The 20,938-nt window shown below is 39.0% G+C and overlaps 2 protein-coding genes across 6 annotated transcripts in view; one reads left to right on the top strand and one right to left on the bottom strand.

Moving 5' to 3' along the window:
• PPME1 (protein phosphatase methylesterase 1) overlaps positions 1–15,519 on the bottom strand; it is a 62,199-nt gene extending 46,680 nt beyond the window's left edge. The window contains exon 1 of the mRNA XM_046015247.1: positions 15,222–15,519. Coding sequence (XP_045871203.1) covers positions 15,222–15,322 — 101 coding nt within the window. The 5' untranslated portion in view covers positions 15,323–15,519. The remainder of the gene's footprint in view (positions 1–15,221) is intronic.
• Positions 15,520–15,767: 248 nt separating this feature from the next.
• C2CD3 (C2 domain containing 3 centriole elongation regulator) overlaps positions 15,768–20,938 on the top strand; it is a 144,091-nt gene continuing 138,920 nt past the window's right edge. For all 5 annotated transcript variants that reach the window (XM_046016591.1, XM_046016592.1, XM_046016590.1 and 2 more), the window contains exon 1: positions 15,768–16,001. In XM_046016591.1, coding sequence (XP_045872547.1) covers positions 15,947–16,001 — 55 coding nt within the window. In that variant the 5' untranslated portion in view covers positions 15,768–15,946. The remainder of the gene's footprint in view (positions 16,002–20,938) is intronic.

Here is a 20,938-nt window from a genome sequence, read left to right as displayed (position 1 = left end):
TAGCTGTACTCAGGGGTCAGAATTATGTAAGCTACTATTCTGTGGACAGTACCACAACAGGAAGAAAGCAAGCAGGTCTGGAGTCAGAGTTTACAAGCTAATAAAGTCCATATAGAAGCCTCTAATAAGTATATAGTTCAGAACCAACCACCATATAATTCTCTTCTCAGACTCACCTGAATGTTATAATAATGTAGAATATAAGACATATTTCATAATATATTTCATTTCAAATATGTTTAGAGCAATTATTCTAGAGCCTCTTTCCAGTCATGATTTGCTTATATAATCAACAAAGTTAATTCCAACTCAATTTTTGAGTATGCCCATTTTGACGGGCCCTGATATACTTCCTGGGCATTTGGGAAATCAGCAGGCCGAAAGTTCCCACTGATGAACAAAACTTGGTTCGTGCCCTCAAAATGCTCATGCCTGGGAGAAAAGAAGTAAGTAAACCGTCACTGTATACTAAAGCTAGGGCAGAAATACGCCTAGCATACCACGAAAACTCATAGATGGCACATCCAATCTTGTTTGGAACACTGATGGGAATGGAATCAGGTCAGGGAAGGATTCACAATGATGATGTTCAGTGTGAAGATTTTCTTTTTTTTTTGTTTTCTTTTTTTTTTTTTTGAAGATTTTCTTAAATGTTATACAAATCTCAAGTACTATCCTTATAAAATAGCGACCTAGATTGGAAAAGTAATTTCTCTAATTACCAAATAAAACTTCCTGAAACTCTGTGAGAAAAATGTTAGTATAAAGATTCTACAACTTAAAAATGGGTTTATATTTCAAAGGTCTGTAAAGTAGTGGTTGGGAAAAATGAAGCACATTTTCCCTGAAATATTAGTAAATTCTGAAATATTATGAAATATTAGTAATTCTGAAACATTAGTAAATTCTCTGGGTAGTTCTACCCCCAAGACTACTTAGCCATACAACATGATAAAATGCTATTTGTGATGAAATTCAGCTAATAACAATGTAGTTCAAGTGATTAATACAGAAAAGTGAATTTGAAGTGATTTTACTGTAACTTGAACCATGGTTCTTATGCTTAAGGAAAGGCTTAATTAAATTAAAATTTAATTTAATTTAATTTAATTAAAAGGGGGTGGGAAGGATTAAATGAAACAAACCATTCATGTATTTGTGCTAGGCACTTTACAAGCATTACCTAAATATAATCCTCCTAATAATCTGAGCTATATTTTCTTAATAGAATAAAGATAGAAGGAAATAATTTGAAACCACAGAAGAATATAAAGAGGACACAAGTTCATTTTTGCACATTGTGAATAATTACAGTTTTAAAATCTCATTTCTATATTCCACAAATCTATGGCTTTTCCTTCTCTACTCAATTCAGGGTGGACAATTTTAAACTATTGGAAACAACACCATCTGTCCACTGTATTAGAGCATCATTCATTCATTCATCAAATGTTTACTGAGCTCCTATGTGCTACCCACTTTGGGGCAAGTAAATAAAACACAGGAGTTTACAATTAAATTAGGGACGACTAAACAAGTAGATTACAATGGAGTTGTTAGAAGAACAGATAAAATACTGTATATATACAGCAATGTCAAAAATAAGATGAACTATAATTTTACGTACCACTAAGATAAAAGCTACCAATTAAAGTAAGACACACTTGACCACTCAGAATTCACTTTAAATTTTTTTAAAAAGCTCTTTTATACTTATATTGATTCAACATATATCACTTATGGCTATAAATAAAGGAAAATAAGAGCAAAATACTTAAAGTATTTTTAATCAATTTCTTCATACCGAGAGTTCTATTCTCTTTTGAATAACTTTGACTAATATAGTCCTCTGTACCTCACAAGAACATTGGTGATGGAATGTTTCTTAAAACTAAACACCAGCTCATATGCTGACTTTACCATTATATGGAGAGCTATATTATTTCTTTACTCTAACTTGAGGAATAACGCTTAATTCATCTGATTGAATACCCACTACTTCTCACAACCATTTAGTTTTCAGTGCTTAAGAGGGTGCTCCACTTTTGTCTCTAGGATTTCTTCCAAGCTACGAACACCTACTTTTCAAGATTTGATGCTGGTTTTGGTGTTTGCTCAAACAAGCGGGGAGAACCAAGACAGGGCTGTTACTTGACCAACAGCAACTGTTAAGACACTATCATTTTAAATACAAAAAGAAATGTATCTTAGAATCCATGAATTATAGTAAATAGGTTTCCTTTACCCAGTGTTTTTTCGATCCCATGACGCTGGGATCATGACCTGAGCCGAAGGCAGAGGCTTAACCCACTGAGCCACCCAGGCGCCCCTCCTTTACCCAGTTTTATAACTTAAATAATGATTCCACATATACAGTACCTCTTCTCAAAAACAAATGAGGTTAGTAGTACCCAAATTAAAATCTTAAAAAAGGTTTTATTGAAGTATAATTAACATACAATATTATATTTAGTATTACTCACATTTCAAGAAAATATAAGCCAAGCTTATACTACTTAAGTAGTATGCAGTATGCCAGAAAGGGAATCCTAGTTTGTTCACTTAAAACCTATATTCTTTCTCCTACAGAAGTACAAAATAAATAGTACTGATACATGGTTGGCACACTATAGCCTATAGGCAAATCCAGCCATTGCCTGTTTTTGTATGGCTCATGCTGAGAATGGTCTTTACATTTTTAAAAGCCGGGAGTAAAGAAAAAAGAATAATATATAATAACATGAGAAAATTACATGAAATTCAAATTTCAGTGTCCACAAAAAAAATATTGTTAGAACACAATCACATTCAATTACATATTGTCCATGGCTGCTTTCACCATACTCAGCAGAGTTGAGCAGCTATTATAGAAACTGTACTGCAAACCATAAAATGGTTACTATCTGGCCCTTTACAGAAAAGTTTGCCAATCTCTGGTATAAATGATAGGTCTTATAAAAGGACAGAAAATGGAAAGACCTACTTCAGGCTGACTCATCAGGAAAAGATTTAGGATCTCATTTTAAATGAATGTTGTGTGCCACATGTCCATTAAGTGAAAACTGACAAAAACATTAACTATGCTACTATAGAAGACACAAAGAAATGAAAACAGAGGCTCCTGCACTCCAGACCTTCCATTTTATTGGGGTAACTTTAAAAAAATTACCGTAAAATATAAAGTACCATAAAAATTGATAGATTTATTTTATGTAAAAATTTTAAAAATACGATACCAAGTAGTAAGGCACAATAATTGATAAGTGAGTGGAAATGACAAAAAGTGTAATAGAGCTCAGAGGAGGAATAGAACAAGTGAATGAGCTAGAATAGTCTGAAAGAGCTTCATGGGTTTTTGTTTTGTTTTTTTGTTTGTTTTAAGATTTTATTTATTTGACAGAGAGAGATCACAAGTAGGCAGAGAGGCAGGCAGAGAGAGGGGGGAAGCAGGCTCCCCACTGAGCAGAGAGCCCAATGCGGGACCCGATCCCAGGACCCTGAGATCATGACCCGAGCCTAAGGCAGAGACTTAACCCACTGAGCCACCTTAACCCACTGAGGCGCCCGAGCTTCATGGGTTTTGTAGGAAAGTGAAATGGGAGGCACTGCAAGTACAATAAACTTGGCAGTTAGTAAGTGCAAGAAACATTTAGGGAACTGCCATTGCCTGGAACATGAATGTTGAGCTTTTATGGAGAGCTTTTAACAGTAGACCGCTTGCTCTGACCCCTACACTTATTAGAGTCACCAATGTGTAGGTATCATCTCCTTGGAAAATAGTCTTCACCCTTAGAGAACAAGGGATAAACCAAGCAAGGGCAGAAAAACCCAAGCCTATAAAATGCAGGTCCTTCCAAAAATAATTGCTAATTGACATTTGTTCTCTTATAGTAATGGAATTGCTTTCATGTTTGGGAATCACAAAAGAAGAGATAAACTGCTATAAAATAAAATCAAAACCAGGCATAAATCTTTACACATAACAGACTAATTGGGGATGCCTGGCTAGCTCAGTCAGTTAAACGTCTGCCTTCCGTTCGGATCAGGCTCCCAGAGGCCCGGGATCCAGTCCCACATTGGGTTTCTTACTCGGCAGGAGCCTGTTTCTCCTTCTGCCTGCTGCTTCCCCTGCTTGTGCTCTCTCTCTGACAAATAAATGCATAAAATCTTTAAAAGAGAGAGACTAATTGTAGACATGAGCTACAACCATATGAGTATGTTAAATTCAAATTAAGACAAGGTATTTGGAAGCACTGACAACACACTTTGCCTAAGTGCTGGTGTTGAAATAGAGTATAGATTCCATTATTTCATGAAGTGAAACAGCTTTCAGAAGAAAGGGAATACAAGTTTAGTTATGTCATCTTCATGGAACTGGTGAAGAAAAAAGATTGTTCTTGCAAAATGAGGCCAAATATGTCTAGGATAGGTCAGCACTTAGTAGCCAGCATGCTTGAAATCAGGGAAATTAAGATAGAACTTTTACCCTTAAGAAGTTCATCACCTGGGGCGCCTGGGTGGCTTAGTGGGTTAAGCCTCTGCCTTCAGCTCAGGTCATGATCTCAGGGTCCTGGGATCGAGCCCCATGTCAGGCTTTCTGCTCAGTGGGGAGCCTCTCTCTCTCTCTGTCTGCCTCTCTGCCTACTTGTGATCTCTGTCTGTTCTGTCTGTCAAATAAATAAATAAAATTAAAAAAAAAAAAGTTCATCATCTTGAAGAGTAGACAGTCAACCAAAAATTACAAGTCAGAAGAAGGGTTAAACTACAGAAGGCTATGGGGATAGCTGTGCTGCTTGCCTACTATGTGATGATGCTTACCAGGATTATTATATCATTAACTGCTCAGGAAAGAAGGAAGGGTAGGGCAGAATAGGAGGAAGGGAGGAAAATTTCTCGCTGCATATTTAGAGAACAAGGAATAAGAAAAGTTGTATGTTTTGAAGTGAATGTCTCAAATCTAAATAGGCGTAATAACCTCAACATCTACTAGGCTGCTTAAATCTGTTAAGGGAGTTATGAATGAGTCATGAGCTGCACAGTAGCAGTCCTAGTCACTGTCGCCACAAATTCTCTAGTCTAGGAGTCTTGCAGTGGAGGCAAAATACTGGAGTTTAATTGCAGCGAGCTATTTAAATCAAGGCATCAGTGCTAAAAAAAAAAAAAAAAAAATCCTCATTAGGAACACTTTGAAGGGAATGAAAAGAAGGCAACCAGATGGCTGTCTGGGTTGTGGTAGTTTAGAGTGTTTATTACTAGTGATAAGGGCATGTTATTAAAGCAGTGGAGTGAAGATTCTAAAAACTACATACTGGATCAGATTATTAGAGATCATCTAACTTAAATCTTGTGTTATAGAAGGGGACAATTAATTAGCTGTCTATTATGTGTCAAACAGAATTTTCAGTTCTGCAAGAAAAGTTTCCCCATTTTAAAGACACGGAAATAGAGACTCAAATGTAAAATGATTTGCCCAGAGCCACTTTCGGTGCCACTGGAGCTTGGATTTAAACTCAAGTATATGTCTGGTTCCAAAGTGCTCTTTCTATTACATCATCATAGTGAGTCCCAGAGAGAAGGAAAGATAAATTGACCAGAGCCACATGGCTTATTAGCAATAAAGACAGGATTTCCAATTACACCCAGAAAAAGTCCAAAGCAAAGAACTCACATAGACACATGGCGGAAAGGGAGTGACAGTAAACTTCAGCCCTCTCCTATGATTTGGATGACTGGATTTTTCAACACAACTTCCTTTTTTTTTTTTTTTTTTGGCATATGTGTATGCAGGAGTGGAGTGGTGGGGCAGAGGGAGAGCAGGAAAGAGTGTTTAAGCAGACTCTGTATTGAGCTTGGAGTCCAATGTAGGGCTTGATCTCACAATCCTGAGATCAGGACCTAAGCCAAAACCAAGAGTCAGACACTTAATCAACTGTGCCATCCAGGCAACCCCTCAGCATAAACTCTCATTCAATTATCAAAATTTATTGGTAGTATGTGCTTGGGACGGATTGGCAAAACTATCTTTTGAAGAACAGCTAAGTGTGGCATATAGTTGGACCACCTTTTAAATAGCAGTACTAATTAACTTTCTTCTCTAAAAGAAAAAAAAACTAATTTATGACATAAAGGAATAAATTTTTCCTAGCCAACCAGAAGTGTTTTCTCAAATCTGACATCAAGCAACATATCAAAGAGGGCTCATTACATTTAAAAACAATCCAATTATCCAATTTTGCAGACACTAAGAAGAAACAGATTTGCTAGTAGTAAGTCTAGCAACCACAGAAAAAGGGATATTTACTCAGAAGTGCTCAGGTCAAGGGACTCAACCCTGGCACAAGGTGGAAAGGGAGAAAAGGGGGAGAGAAAGAGATCTATTACTTCCTATACCTGTGCTGCAGTGAAAACAGTGGAGAATGTGCAGTCAAAAGATCAGTCTCCCCCCATTTGCTAACATCAAGGCTTGGATTACATGTCCTTTACTGTCTACTCTAGACATTCCTTCACTTCTCACCACTCTCTATTTCCTAGCAGAATTCCAGATTGTTTTAGTAGCTAGTAGAGATATTTGGTTATCTTTCCTCCAGCCCAAGGGAATTAATGAGAATTGGTCTAAACCAGTCATGGTAATTTCATTCCCTAAGGCCAGTGATTGGTCTTAGGATGCACATGTAAACCAGTTCTGGACAATGAAACTTATGGGAAAAACTGGCTGGGGAATTTCCCTTTCCAGAAAACAAAGAAAAGAAAAGAAAAAAAAAAAAAGACAAGCTTAGCTAGGAAAAGGCCTTTTCTTCTGTTCCTTTTTATTTGGAAAGATGGAATAAAGGTAAGATGAAAGTTGAGTTGCAGCAGCCATCTCACAACCAAAAGATGACACGCAAGAAAAGGAAAATCCAACATTCCCAAAGGATGGCAAAATTAAGGATGATATAGTTGAATGACTAAATCAACTCTAGAATTTCCTATTAATAAATATCCTTTTGGTTTAAAGCACAGTAAATTGGTAACAGCAAATACAATTATTTCACATTAATGTAATACTGCTAATTTGAATTTGGAGAGTTTTGTAGGTCTAACTGTACTTAAATAGTATATCAATTGAGTTTTTTAATTATATAAGAATATGTTTACTTATACATAAAGAATTTATCCCTTAGTTTTATAGTGTACATAATTAAGTGATACTACTTTAGACATAACTTAGGCCAATACTAGGCATCTGAAATATTTTTCCTTCAAAAAGGATTCATACACATCCTCAAAAAAGACTCAACATCATAAAAATGTTTATTCTAAGTTAATTTACATATTTAATGTAATACCAATAAAAATACTGTTAGGACTTTTTTTCTGGTACTCATTTGATGATCGCTTCTCGGCCTTTTGGCTAAGATCAAGTGTGGTACTCATTTGATAATAAGTTTGTGTATTTTCAGCCATAAAAAGAATGTGATCTTGCCATTTGCTAACAACATGATTGGACCTAGAGAGTATTATGCAAAGTGAAATAAGTAAGACAGAGAGACAAATACCACATGATTTCACTTATATGTGGAAACTAAAAAATAAAACAAATGAATAAACAAACAAGAAGCAGAAAAAGACCCATAAATACAGAGAACAAACTGATGGTTGCCGGAAGGGAGGGGAATTGGGGGAATGGGCAAAAACGGGTGTGGGGAATGGGAGATACAAGCTTCCAGTTAACAGAATGGATATGTCACAGGGAGTAAGAGGTATAGCATAGGGAATATAGGCAATGGTATTGCAATAGCATTGTATGGTGATCGATGGTAGCTGCACTTGTGGTTAGCATAGGATAAAGTACAGACTTGTAGAATCACTATGTTGTACACCTGAAACAAACATAACATTGTATGTCAACCATACTTTAAAAAAAAAATTTCTAAGAATAAACAAGTAACCAGGAAAATCTTTAAAAAGACTCTACCACCTACTAAAACATATTTAAAATGGCTCTGTAGCGGCACCCAGGGTGGATCAGTCGGTAAAGCGTCTGCCTTCGGCTCAGGTCATGATCCCAGGATCCAGGGATCTAGCCCCGTAACAGGTTCCCTGCTCAGTGGAGAGCCTGTTTCTCCCACTCCCCCTGCTTGTGTTCTCTCTCTTGCCATCTCTCTCTGTCAAATAAATAAATAAAATCTTAAAAAATAAAATAAAATGCCTCTGTAATTAAAGTGTAGTATTGGCACATCAATAAATAGGCAGGCCAATGGGAAAAGAAACTTAACAGATCCAAATCTATGTGAAAATTTGGTACATGAGAAAGGCATCATTTTTTAAAAAAGATTTTACTTATTTATTTGAGAGACAGAGTGAGTGCACACAAGTATGGGGAGAAGGGCAGAGGGAGAGTGAAAAGCAGACTCCCCACTGCACAAGGAGCCCGATGCAGGACTTGATCCCAGGACCCTGGGATCATGACCTGAGCTGAAGGTAGATGCTTAACTGACTGAGGTGTCCCAAGGCATCATTTCTTAAAAACAATTTTATTTATTTGAGAGAGAGAGAGAGAGTGCAGGAGCAGGGGGGAGAGGTGGAGGGAGAGGAAGAAGCAGACTCTCTGCTGAGCAGACAGCCCAACTTGGAACTTGATCCCAGGACCCTGAGATCATTTTAATCCAGGGGAAAAGACTAATTTTTACTGAGGGAAAAGCTCATATAATGGGAAAAAGACTTTTTAATAAATGGTGTTACAAAAATTGGATAATCTGTGGGCAAAGATAAAACTGAATTTGTTCCTCACTTTGCACATAAAGATAAACTTAAAATGAGTGTTAAAAAAAGGAACCATACAGTTCCTGGGGAAAAAATACATGAATTCCTTTATAACCTGGGAGAAGTAAATGTCTTTCTGGAATTCAAAATCCAGAAGCAACATACGCTAGACAGATTTGAGTACGTTAAGATCTAAAACCAAAACTTTTGGTGTGCCTGGGTAGTTCAATCAGTTAAGCATCTGACTCTTGATTTCAGCTCAGGTCATAATCTCAGGGTTGTTAAGATCAAGCCCGTTGCTGGGCCCTGCACTGGGCATGGAACCTGCTTAGGATTCTCTCTCCCTCTCCCTCTGCCCCACCCCAAAACCCTCTCTTAAAAAAAAAAAAAAAAAAAGAATAAATAAAAACAAAGTTTTCTACATAGCAAAATATATTGTAAGCAAAGTAGAAAAGCAAGCTGGAAAAATATTTTTAACATTTGTAAAGAAGAAAAATCCTGAATACACAGAGCTTCAAAGAGCAACTTTGGAAAACAGTTTGGCAAATGTCTTAAAAAACTATATATAATTTACCATATGACCCAGCAATTCCATTCTTAGGTATTTACCCAAGGGAAATCCAAATATATTTCCACAGAAAGATTTGTATTTTAATGTTCATAGCAGCATTATTCATAAAAGCAAAAAAATGGAAACAAACCAAGTGTTCAGCAACTGATAAACAAGTTAATTAAAATGTGGTATATCTACACAATGGAATGTCATTCAGTAATAAAAAGGTATGATGTACTGATAACATGCTACAACATGGATGAATCTTGAAAACATTGTACTAAATGAAAGAAGCCGATCACAAAAGGCTACCTACTGCATGATTTCATTTACATGAAATCTCCAGAACAGGCAAATCTTTGAAGTCAGAAAATAGATTCGTGGTTCCCAGGGGACGGGGGAGGGCGAAATAACTGGTAGCAGGTAAGTAGTTTCTTTATGGGATAATGAGAATATCCTAAAATTAATGACAATGACTGTACAACCATAAATATACTAAAAACCACTGAACCATATATTCTGAAAGGGTGAATTCTATGGTATGTGAAATTTAATTTTTAAAAACCTAATAAGTTTATCAATAAGCTTACTGATTTTAATAACAACTTTAATATTTAAAAACCTAATAAGCAACAAAAACAAAGATGCTAGGATTTGTAACTCAATATGTGAGGCTTGAGCAAGTCACTTCACTTTGTCCTTTATTTCTCCGTTTGTGTGAATAGCTCCTTAAAGGCTTCCTAAGAGGCCTGATATCCATTATAAATTTAAGATGATGAATGAAGGACTATCTAATCATATGAGTAATATACAGCTTACAGGGAAATATAAGAATATAAGAATTTGAAGAAATATAAGAAATTGAAAGGAGAGCTTCTACTTTATAAAGAATAAGCCTTTCTCACCATTCTCAATATAAAATAATTCACCAGTTGTCATTCCTTAAGAGCTTGTGTGTCAGGAAGCATAAGTGCTTTGCATGCATTATTTCATTCTCACAGAACTCTAAAGAAAGCAGAAATTAAAAGAAAACAAGGACTATGTGAGGTTAAATGACTTGACCAAAGTAAATACACAAGCTGGACTTCAAACTCAGATCTTTATCACCATTTTTTTTTAAAGATCTCTATCACTTTAAACAACAATTTCTACACCAAGGTATTATAACAGCAACCATGGACTAAAAATCCGAAGTCTGGGTTTGAATCCTGTTTCTGCCATTTGATGATTCTGTGTTTTTAGGTGAGTTAAAGAACATTTTCATTTTCTCATTAAGAGAAAATATTAATCCCTGCCTTAATATCTCATAAAATAAAACAGAAAGGCACTAATATATCTTCCAGTTAAAGTACTGTAGAAATGTTAAGAGATTACAGAAATGTAGTACTATTGAGAAACCAAAAACATGTTGAAAATGGTTTTAAAAATCTGTATAGTCTCTCTAATGGTAACGTGTAATAAAGCAGTGATTTTCAAAACATACTCCTCTCAAGCACACTCAGGTGCTGTAGACTAAATGGTTGTGATCCTCCATCCCACCCCCCCAATCCCAAATTCTTGTTAAATCCTTATGTTTAATGTGATGGTATTGGGAAGTGGGGCCTTGGGTGGTGATGAGGTCATGAGAGTATAGCCTTCAAGAATGGGATTAGTGAGCGCTCTTAGAAAACAGATGCCACAGAGCTTCCTTCCTACTTCTGCCATGTGAGGACAGATCAAGAAGACTGCCATCTATGAACCAGCATGTGGTCCCCACTGGACACGGTATCTTTCGGCAGCTTGATCTTGGATTTCCCAGCCTCCAGAAATATGAGAAATAACATTTCTGTTGCTTACAAGCCACCCAATCTATGGTATTTTTGTTACTGCAACGCTAACAGACTAAGATAACAGTTACAAGTAGGAATCACAAACCAAAGCAGCTCCAAAATCTTTAATAAAAAAAGGTCAAAACCAGTTTTTGGCATCACCTACTGGATTCTATCAAGGAATAGTGAAACCAGGATTTCAGGCCTTACCCAAAAAACAAGTGTGGTGTTTTGAGACTAAACGTAAATTTAATCCTGGTTCTGCCACATACGAGTTGGGTGACCTTTAATCTCAAGTCTGAGTTTCCTTACTAATAAATGCAGAGAAATATCTACCTTCCAAGGCTGTGAGCAGATTAAATTAAGTAACATACATAAAGCTATTACCACAATGACTGGCACAAAGTACCTACCTGGAAAAAGAAAGTAATTGTTATTACTACATTATCTAGAAATATTCTGGAATTACTTAAGTCTAATTTGAAAAACTAAATTATGGAAACCAAAGAAAAATCATAAACTCAAAACCACTCTGAATATGCAAACACATTTAAATAAGGCTTAGTGAAATTAAAGGCCAGAGATTATGAATTCAAAGAGTTGAAAGAGTAAGTCATGTAAGAGATTGTCAAAGGAACAGGTCCAACTTGAAGAGATAGATGGGAGAATGGAAAAAGATGGGTAGATAAGAAAAATTAAATGAATGAACAGAAGAAGAAATAAAGAACGATGCTTTAAAATTGGTTGAGGTGAGACTTCATAAATCAAGACCGAGCAAAAGGCTGAATGTTAGTGTATCTGGAAAGAAATAAGATGCATGACTCAAAATTAAGTATGGCCAGGATAACAACTATGAATCCAAAAAAACGTAACGGGTCTCAGAGACTCAAGTCTTAGTTGTTAGTGGCCCTACCATTAAGCTTCTACTGCCTTAGTATGAAGAAGACTTGATTTTTCTTGTTTTTTTCCTTAAAGACTTAGTTATTTATTTTAGAGAGAGAGCGCAAACAAGCATGAGGGGTAGAGGGAAAGAGAGTCTCAAGTAGACTCCACACTGAGCGTGGAGCCCAACTTGAGGCTCCATCTCAGGACCGTGAAATCACAACCTGAGCTGAAACCAAAAGTTGGACACTTAACCAACTGCACCACTCAGGAACCCTGAGTTTGTTTTCTTTTTTTTTTTTTTTTAAAGATATTTTATTTATTTATTTGACAGAGAGAGATCACAAGTAGATAGAGAGGCAGGCGGGGGGGGGGGGCGGGGGGAAGCAGGCTCCCTGCTGAGCAGAGAGCCTGATGTGGGACTCGATCCCAGGACCCTGAGATCATGACCTGAGCCGAAGGCAGCGGCTTAACCCACTGAGCCACCCAGGCGCCCGAGTTTGTTTTCTTATTAACAAAAAATATTGTCCACTGCCTCTCAGTTTTTATCTTAGAGATTACAGAATTCTCTGAATGGTTTTCTCTCAATGATTTTCTTACCATAGTGCCATGAGATCATTTCAAATGAAAGCTCTTTTTCTAGGGCAGGGAGAGAGTCTGTATTACCACTAACTTTAGATTCAGCTGAGGCCTGCCAATGTTCCAATAAGGAAACAGAAAAGAAAAATATATGAAAACAAGCCACTTACATAAAATTCACCAACATAGCTCTTCTCTTCACAGTATTATAAAGAAGGATTTCCCTGAGGAACTTTATTTTCTAGGATAAGCAGTTAACAAAGAAGACCAAAGCATCTATTTAAAGAGGGTAAGTTACCAACAATCATACAATCTTCTAATAAGCAGATTTTTGATTCATTTTCTCTTAGTATTTTTCTTTTCAGTTCTTATCGTCAGAGAACTTGTTTCAACAAAGCGAGAAGCTGAGCTCTAAACTAAGCTGTAGCATATATAGTTATTAAAAAGTTAATATTTTTATGTATTTTTACAGAAGAGTGCTGGTATACTAAAGGACCAAATTTTAGTTTAAGAAAGGCAGCAATTAAGAAACATACCAATAATTAATAGTACATTTATTTTTATACTCCAGGTTAATTTTCCCAAATAATCTATCATCATCAGTTTCCAGATCCTCCTTATTCCTGTTACAGTCTTACCTTTCTGTCGTCTAAAGCCAAAACAATCTCCGTTTTACACCTAGTATGAGGCCTTCTACTATCTCTTTCCGTTGTGCATCCAGCACCTACCGTCTGTTAAGATTTTTTCACCTTTCTATTGTGTATCATAGTCAGGTCTCCAATCCTTAATTTCCTCCCCTGGTTTTTTCAAACCCAGCCCCCTCAATTCTCACCACCTTTCTACCATACTGTTTTAATTTATGGGATTCTTCTTTCTCTTTATTCTAAGGACCTTCTTTCACAGTACTGCATCTCTTGTCCTCATCTCCTTTTTGATCAGTTTTTGTACATAGTACTTCTTTAAAAATCACGATTTCGGGGCGCCTGGGTGGCTCAGTGGGTTAAGCCGCTGCCTTCGGCTCAGGTCATGATCCCAGGGTCCTGGGATCGAGTCCCACATCGGGCTCTCTGCTCAGCGGGGAGCCTGCTTCTACCCTGCTCCCTCTCTCTCTGCCTGCCTCTCTGCCTACTTGTGATCTCTGTCTGTCAAATAAATAAATAAAATCTTAAAAAAAAAATAAAAATAAAAATCACGATTTCTCCTCTCTAGTCTTTATTCCAAGTATATCACCCCATCTCCAGAATTCCAAACACACCCTATTAACTACCTCATACATATTCTTCCTATCGCTTTTCTCTTTACAGTTACTAGTCTTCAGAATACCACTTGATACTACAAATACCCCTGAAAAAAACCTGCCTATTCAATTCCCTCTGCTTCCTAGTAATTACCTCTCCCATGTTCAACTCATACCCTTCTCTCCTATACCTGAGTACCCCCTAATCTGGCACAAGCCATTCAACAATCTAAAACTCCCCAAACCTATCTCTTCAACACAATTCCTCCTTTCCTAGTAAATGGTTTTCCCTAAAACATTTTAACTGGCTACTCTAAATACTTCATTAATTCTGAGTCTTCTTAAACCAGTATATACTTTCCATCAGACTTTGCCTGGCAAAATCGACTGCCCAAATATCCTCTTTAAGCGTCCCCTACCTTACCTCTGTAGCACTTTCATTCACTAAACCCTGTTCTCAGTCTTTTCTCCATCTCTAGAGCCCATGGTCACTCTCTAAGCACCTCATCACTCCTCCCCTTACTCCCTATCCTCACTTCTTAGCACGTTCTTATTAACCTTAACAGTCTACTTAGCTATATTCTCCATCTTCTTCGGCCCTGTTTTCAAACTTTCTCAGTTTTCCTCTAAGAGACCTAATCTCCTAATCATTCCCTCACTCCCTGAATCTGCCTCTTAACACCCCTAGGAACTCTCTCTAGAACCTTCTGCTCCCTAGTTTTCTTTCCTTCAACCCTGCCTCAGATGTTCTCAATTCCCTCAGCCTTTCTTTCTTTCTTTTTTAAATCTTATTTATTTGACAGAGAGTACAAGCAGGGGGAGCAGCAGGGAGAGGGAGAAGCAGGCTCGGGCTGAGCAGAAAGCCCCAAGTGGGGCTCGATCCCAGGATTCTGGGATCATGCCTGCGCCGAAGGAAGACCCTTAACCACCTGAGCCACTCAGGCTGGCATCCCTCCCTCTGCTTTTCCAATATCTAGTTCTTTTAGTCTTTTTACTACTCCCAAATCTTTCCCTAGTTGTTCCCCTAATTCCCCTCAACTTTTCTCAGTCATTCCCCATGTCCCTCAATCCTCCCCGACAGATATTTCCGATTTTTGTCACCTCTACTACCTTTCCTCAAACCTTCTCCATCACTTCTTCTGGAGGTGCCTCCTACTTCTCTTAAATAATCCTCTCGGCTTTCTCAATCTTTGCCTCATTCCCTCCTTCCTTCAATACTATTTGTCCTCCAATATCCATTGACTTGGCGCCTCCCCTAGTTCCCAAATCCGCCTTCAACACCATCTAAACGTCTCCAGGCCGCCGCCAATATTCTCTCCCATCCTTAGCTTCCCTTGACGTGCCGCTCTAAACGCCCAGAGACACCATTCTCCAATGGCCGGGGCCTGGCCTCTAGGGGAAAGGGGTATGGGTCACGTACCCCATTCGCATCTTGGCTCCGCTCTGACTGCCCCCGCTGCCGGGGAGAGGTGGGCGAGAGGGCAGACGGCCGAGGTGCATGCTCTTCTCGAGGGCCGACATGAGGGGAAGGCCTCAGGTAATCAAACAGTAGCCTAAGCTTCGTCCCACGCTAAGTGCGGCCCAGCCGGTCACAGCTCGCTCCCCTAGCGACGCCCAGTGCCTTTGGACAGCACCCAGCTCCCCGGCAGCACCGCCCACCGCCCACCGGCTCCGTAAACTCCACCCCCTCTCCTCAGTGCTTCCACCGGAAGTGCGCAACAGCCCTCCACAAAAGGAAGCTGGGTAACGGAGTTTACGGATCTCTCGGACCCCAAGCGGAGACCTCATCGACCCTCGCCGGAAAGACAATCTCTCCTAAAGGCAATGCACCCTGGGCAATGAAGTCCTCAAAGGGCGTATCCCTTTGCGCTTGCGCAGCTGGAGGCGATCGCGTCAAATCTCGCAGAGGTAGTTTTGCAGAGCATGCTGGGTGTTGTAGTCTATTTGCGGGAAGAAGTCTTGGCGCCTTTCCTTCTCACAGCTTCTCGCAGACAGTTAGAGGAAGAGCCCCTTCTTCCTGCTTCCCAGGCTGCCCGGCGGCTCCGGTTGCCGGGGAACGCAGGCGCCTTGAGAAGGGATGGCGGGAGGCTGCAGCTTAGGGCCTGGAGCGGGAACTCAGGTGGTGAAGAAAAGCTCTGGCTCGTCATGAAACAACAAAAAAGCCAGGGGCCTGTGGGCGTCCGAGGCCGCAAGAAAAGAGGTAAACTGAGCGACCAAAGGTCGAGGAAAGAGTAATGAGCAGAGTTAAGGGAGCAAAGTTAAAGAATTCTAGAAGACTCCCATACGCGCCTATTAAAAAAAAAGCCGGGGGCGCCTGGGTGGCTCAGTGGGTTAAGCCGCTGCCTTCGGCTCAGGTCATGATCTCAGGGTCCTGGGATGGAGTCCCGCATCGGGCTCTCTGCTCAACAGGGAGCCTGCTTCCCTCTCTCTCTGCCTGCCTCTCTATCTACTTGTGATCTCTCTCTGTCGAATAAGTAAATAAAATCTGAAAAAAAAAAAAAAAAAAAAAAAAAAAAAAAAAAAAAGCCGGGAGAAGGGAAGGAAGTGGGAAACAGCTAAGGAATCAAAGGGTTAAAAGAGAAGGCAATTGGCTCTCCAACGGATGGAAAGGAAATAGGGGCTGCAGTGGGGGGACAAAACGGGCAAGTAAATGGGGCGAGGTAAGGGCTAAAAGGGTGCAGGCAGAACGTTTGTAAAGAAAGGGAATAAAAAAAAAATACCAGGAATTTTTTTTTAACTTTTTGAACATTGTCTTAGCTTCAGGTTGTACAACATCATTGAATATTCATATATATTGCGAAATGAGCACCACAGTAAGTCTAGTTAGCATCCATCACCAATCACTAAAACTTTTTTTCTTGTTATGAAAAATTTTTTTAAGGTTTTTATTTATTTATTCGCCAGAGACAGCGAGAGAGAGGCAGAGGGAGAAGCAGGCTCTCTGCTGAGGAAGGAGCCCGTTGCGGGACTCAATCCCAGTTCTCTCAAGATCATGACCTGAGCCCAAGGCAGACGCTTAACTGAGCCACCCAGGTGCCCCTCATGACAATTTTTAAGACTCTTCTAGCAATTTTTTTTAAGATTTTATTTATTTATGAGACAAAGAGAGAGACCAGGAGAGGAAGAGGGTGAGAGGGAGAAGCAGACTCCCTGCTGAGCAGGGGACCCTGATGTGGGACTCAATCTTGAGACCCCAGGATCATAACCTGAGCTGAAGGCAGTCACTTAACCAACTGAGGCACCCAGGTGCTCTCTTTTAGCAACTTTCAAATATATAGTACATCGGTAACTATAGTCACTCTGCTGTACATTACATCTCTCTGACTTAGGACTGTTGGTTTGCTTTAAAGATTATTTATTTACCAGAGAGAGGAAGAGGGAGAGTCTGAGAGTACAGGGGGGCGGGGTGGACAGGCAGAGGAAGAAGCAGGCTCCCCCCTGAGCAAGAAGACTGATGCGGGGTCCATCCCAAGACCCGGGATCAGGACCCCAGCTGAAGGCACGCTTAACACACTGAGCCACCCAGGCATCCCTGAAGTGTTTTTGATAACAAATGTGTGTTTGTGTGTGGGAAGGTATACCTTTGTGGAGTTCCACATGGACTGGAAGACACATAAGTTGGAAAGGTGGTATGTCAATAATTATAATAGTCAAGGATCATGTTTTATATATTACTGAAACCCCAAGAACTAGCATAAAGCAGAAGTCGGTAAGTGACTGAATGAGTCAAACATAAGACAGTCATTAAGCATGAAGGGCTACAGGCAGGAGTTGGGAAAGATAGTTGTGGAGGAGAGAGGAAGAAAGAGTGGGGAGTGACAGGGTGTGGTAGTGTTGGAGTGGGAGAGAAGGCATGAGGATCTCTGAAGGATTTGAGAGGATGAAAGAGTATGTAGCAAGAGGACCTTATCAGAATAGTAGGCTTAAGGAGAAACATGCTCTCCAGAAGAGCAGGGAAATGTTAGCTGCAGAGAGAACAGTCGCCCTGGTAAACCAGGACAGATCAGGAAATTGAATTTATAGGGCTGCCTCCGAACAACAAATAAACTTTGTGTGACTTAGCCTTTTTACTTTACAGGTAAATTGGTATTAAGAATAGTGATAGTACATTAGGTCATTGGATTGAGACAGAAGCTACAGTCTGGAAGTGAATCTTATCCAAGTCATTTAAAGATAATTAAGGCAGTTTTGAGGCAGTACGTTTCTGGCCAGGAGTGATGGGAGGATATGAAATGGAAGTGTGGGTATGTTCAATGCTGGTGCTCCCTATGCCAAACCAATCAAACATATTTGGTTTATAAGAGGAAAATAAAAATAGAAATAACATAAGAATCTCCTTCTTGCTGTACCATGTGTGTATATATCTGTGTGTGTGATACATATATATATATATGTATGTATATATTTGCCGTAATGCTCATATACACACCTCTGTATTATTTTTACATCAGAACTAGTTATCCATAAAGATTATGGTGGGTCATCTTGAACTATAGAGAGCAGAGAAGGTGTTTGCTTTACAAGTCTAAAGACTGACGTATATAGGTCTTATCTGATATACTCCAATGTATTCTCTTCCGGTTGAGCATGACCACTCTCCAAGGGAAAAGTAAGAGTAATAGAAAGATGTGTGTAATATAGGAATGGTTTCCTTTTTTTTAAAATTCCAGTATAGCTAACATATAGTGTTATATTAATTTTAGGTGTACAATATGGTGATTCAACAATTCTGTGCATTACTCAGTGCTCCTCATAAGTGTGCACTTTAATCCCCATCACCTGTTTCACCCAACCCAACCCCCAACCTCTCTCTTGGTAACCATCAGCTTGTTCTCTCTAGTTAAGAGTCTGTTTCTTGGTATATCTCTTTTTTTTTCCTTTGTTCATTTGTTTTGTTTCTTAAATTTCACATGAGTGAAATCATATAGTATTTGTCGTCCTCTGATTTATTTCACTTAGCATTATATGCTGTAGCTCCAGCCATGTTGTTGCAAAGAGCAAGATTTCATTCTTTTATATGAGTGAATAATATTCATATTCATATATATAGTTTCTTAAATCTCTAAGTCATGATTAGGAGATAACTGTAAGTGGAAGATAGTCTGGGTCATTAAAGGAAAGTTTTATAGAAAATCATGATTAGGGGTGCCTGGGTGGCTCAGTGAGTTGGGCCTCTGCCTTCAGCTCGGGTCATGATCCCAGGGTCCTGGGATCGAGCCCCGCATCTGGCTCTCTGCTTGGCGGGGAGCCTGCTTCCCCCTCCCCCTCTGCCTGCCTCTCTGCCTACTTGTGATCTCTCTCTCTCTGTCAAATAAATAAAATCTTTTTAAAAAAAAAAGTCATGATTAAATGCCTTGTTTACATTTATTATCTGTCTGAAATTCAATAAATATTATAAAAGCCAATAAACATTTTGAGCCCAGTACTGTACTAAAAAATGGTGGCAGAATCTGAAGATGATGGTGTCTGTTTTCATTGACTGAATGATGTTGGCAGGAAAGAAAATACACAATTTAAGGTGGTCTTTATTGAAATGCTGAGTCACATGCTATAGACTTAATCATTTCAGCATTGAGTGAAGGGAGTCATTGCTGTTTCATGTTTGGTGATGGTTTTAAAGTAGGAGGTAAAGATAACATATCTTAAAACCTGGACATTGCAATAATAAAAAACAACACTATGTGGAAGAAAAATTTCAACTACTTCTGAGATTTTAAAAACCTATGTACTCTATTGTTATGCTTATATTTTTGAAATGGTGTCTTTTTAAATTGAAGTATAGTTGACATGCAATGTTATGTTAGTTTCAGGTGTACAGCATCGTGATTCCAGAAATCTATATGTTATATTACGCTCACCACCAGAAGTGTAACTACTGTCTGTCCCCATACAACACTATTACAATACCATTGACTATATTCCTTATGTTGTACGTTTTATTCCCATGACTTATTCATTCCATAACTGGAAGCCTGTATCTCCCACTCCCCTTCATCTATTTTGCCCATCCTCCTGCTCCTCTCCCCTCTGGCAACCATCAGTTTTTCCTTATATTTTTGGGTTTGTTTCTACTTTTTGTTTGTTTGTTTAGGTTCCACATGTAAGTGAACTCATATAATATTTGTCTTTCTCAGTCTGACTTACTTCACTTAGCATAATACCCTCTAGGTACATCCATGTTGTTTGAAAAGCAAGATCTTGTTCTTTTTTTTTGTTTTTAAAGATTTTATTTATTTATTTGACAGAGAGACAGAGAGAGAGCATGAGAGGGGAGAAGGTCAGAGGGAGAAGCAGACTCCCTGCTGAGCAGGGAGCGGGATGCAGGACTCGATCCCAGGACTCTGGGATCACGACCTGAGCCGAAGGCAATCACTTAACCAACCGAGCCACCCAGGCGCCCCTCGTTCTTTTTTTATGGCTGAGTAATATCCCATTTTGTACATACACCATATCTCCTTTATCCATTTATCTATCAATGGGTTACTTCCACATCATGGCTACTATAAATAATGCTGCAATAAACATAGGAGTGCATATATCTCTTCTAATTAGTGTTTTTTGTTCTTTGGGTAAATACCCGGTAGTGGAAATTACTGGGTCATGGGGTGATTCTTAATTTTTTTTATCAATGGGGTGATTTTTAATTTTTTTAATTTTTAAATTAATATATAATGTATTATTAGCCCCAGGGGTACAGGTCTGTGAATCGCCAGGTTTACACACTTCACAGCACTCACCATAGCACATACCCTCTTCAATGTCCATAACCCTACCACCCTCTCCCTACCCCCCTTCCCCCGGCAACCCTCAGTTTGTTTTGTGAGATTATGAGTCTCTTATGGTTTGTCTCCCTCCCGGTCCCATCTTGTTTCATTTGTTCTTTTCCTACTCCCCAAACTTCCCACGTTGCATCTCCATATTTTTAATTTTTTAAGGAACATTCTTACTGTTTTCCACAGTAGCTGCACCAGTTTACATTCCCACCAGTGGTGCATGAGGGTTCTTTTTTCTCCACATCCTTGCCAGCGCTTGTTATTTCTTGTCTTTTTGATTCTAGCCATTCCAACAGTATAAGGTTTTATCATTTTGATATTATCGTTGTGATGAAATGATATCTTTCAGTTAAAGAGGAGTTTG

The sequence above is a fragment of the Meles meles genome, chromosome 8, assembly GCF_922984935.1.
Source record: "Meles meles chromosome 8, mMelMel3.1 paternal haplotype, whole genome shotgun sequence".
In the NCBI taxonomy this organism is placed as follows: domain Eukaryota; kingdom Metazoa; phylum Chordata; class Mammalia; order Carnivora; family Mustelidae; genus Meles; species Meles meles.
Note: the sequence above shows the minus strand (reverse complement) of the source record. Positions and strands in the feature narration are given on the sequence as shown.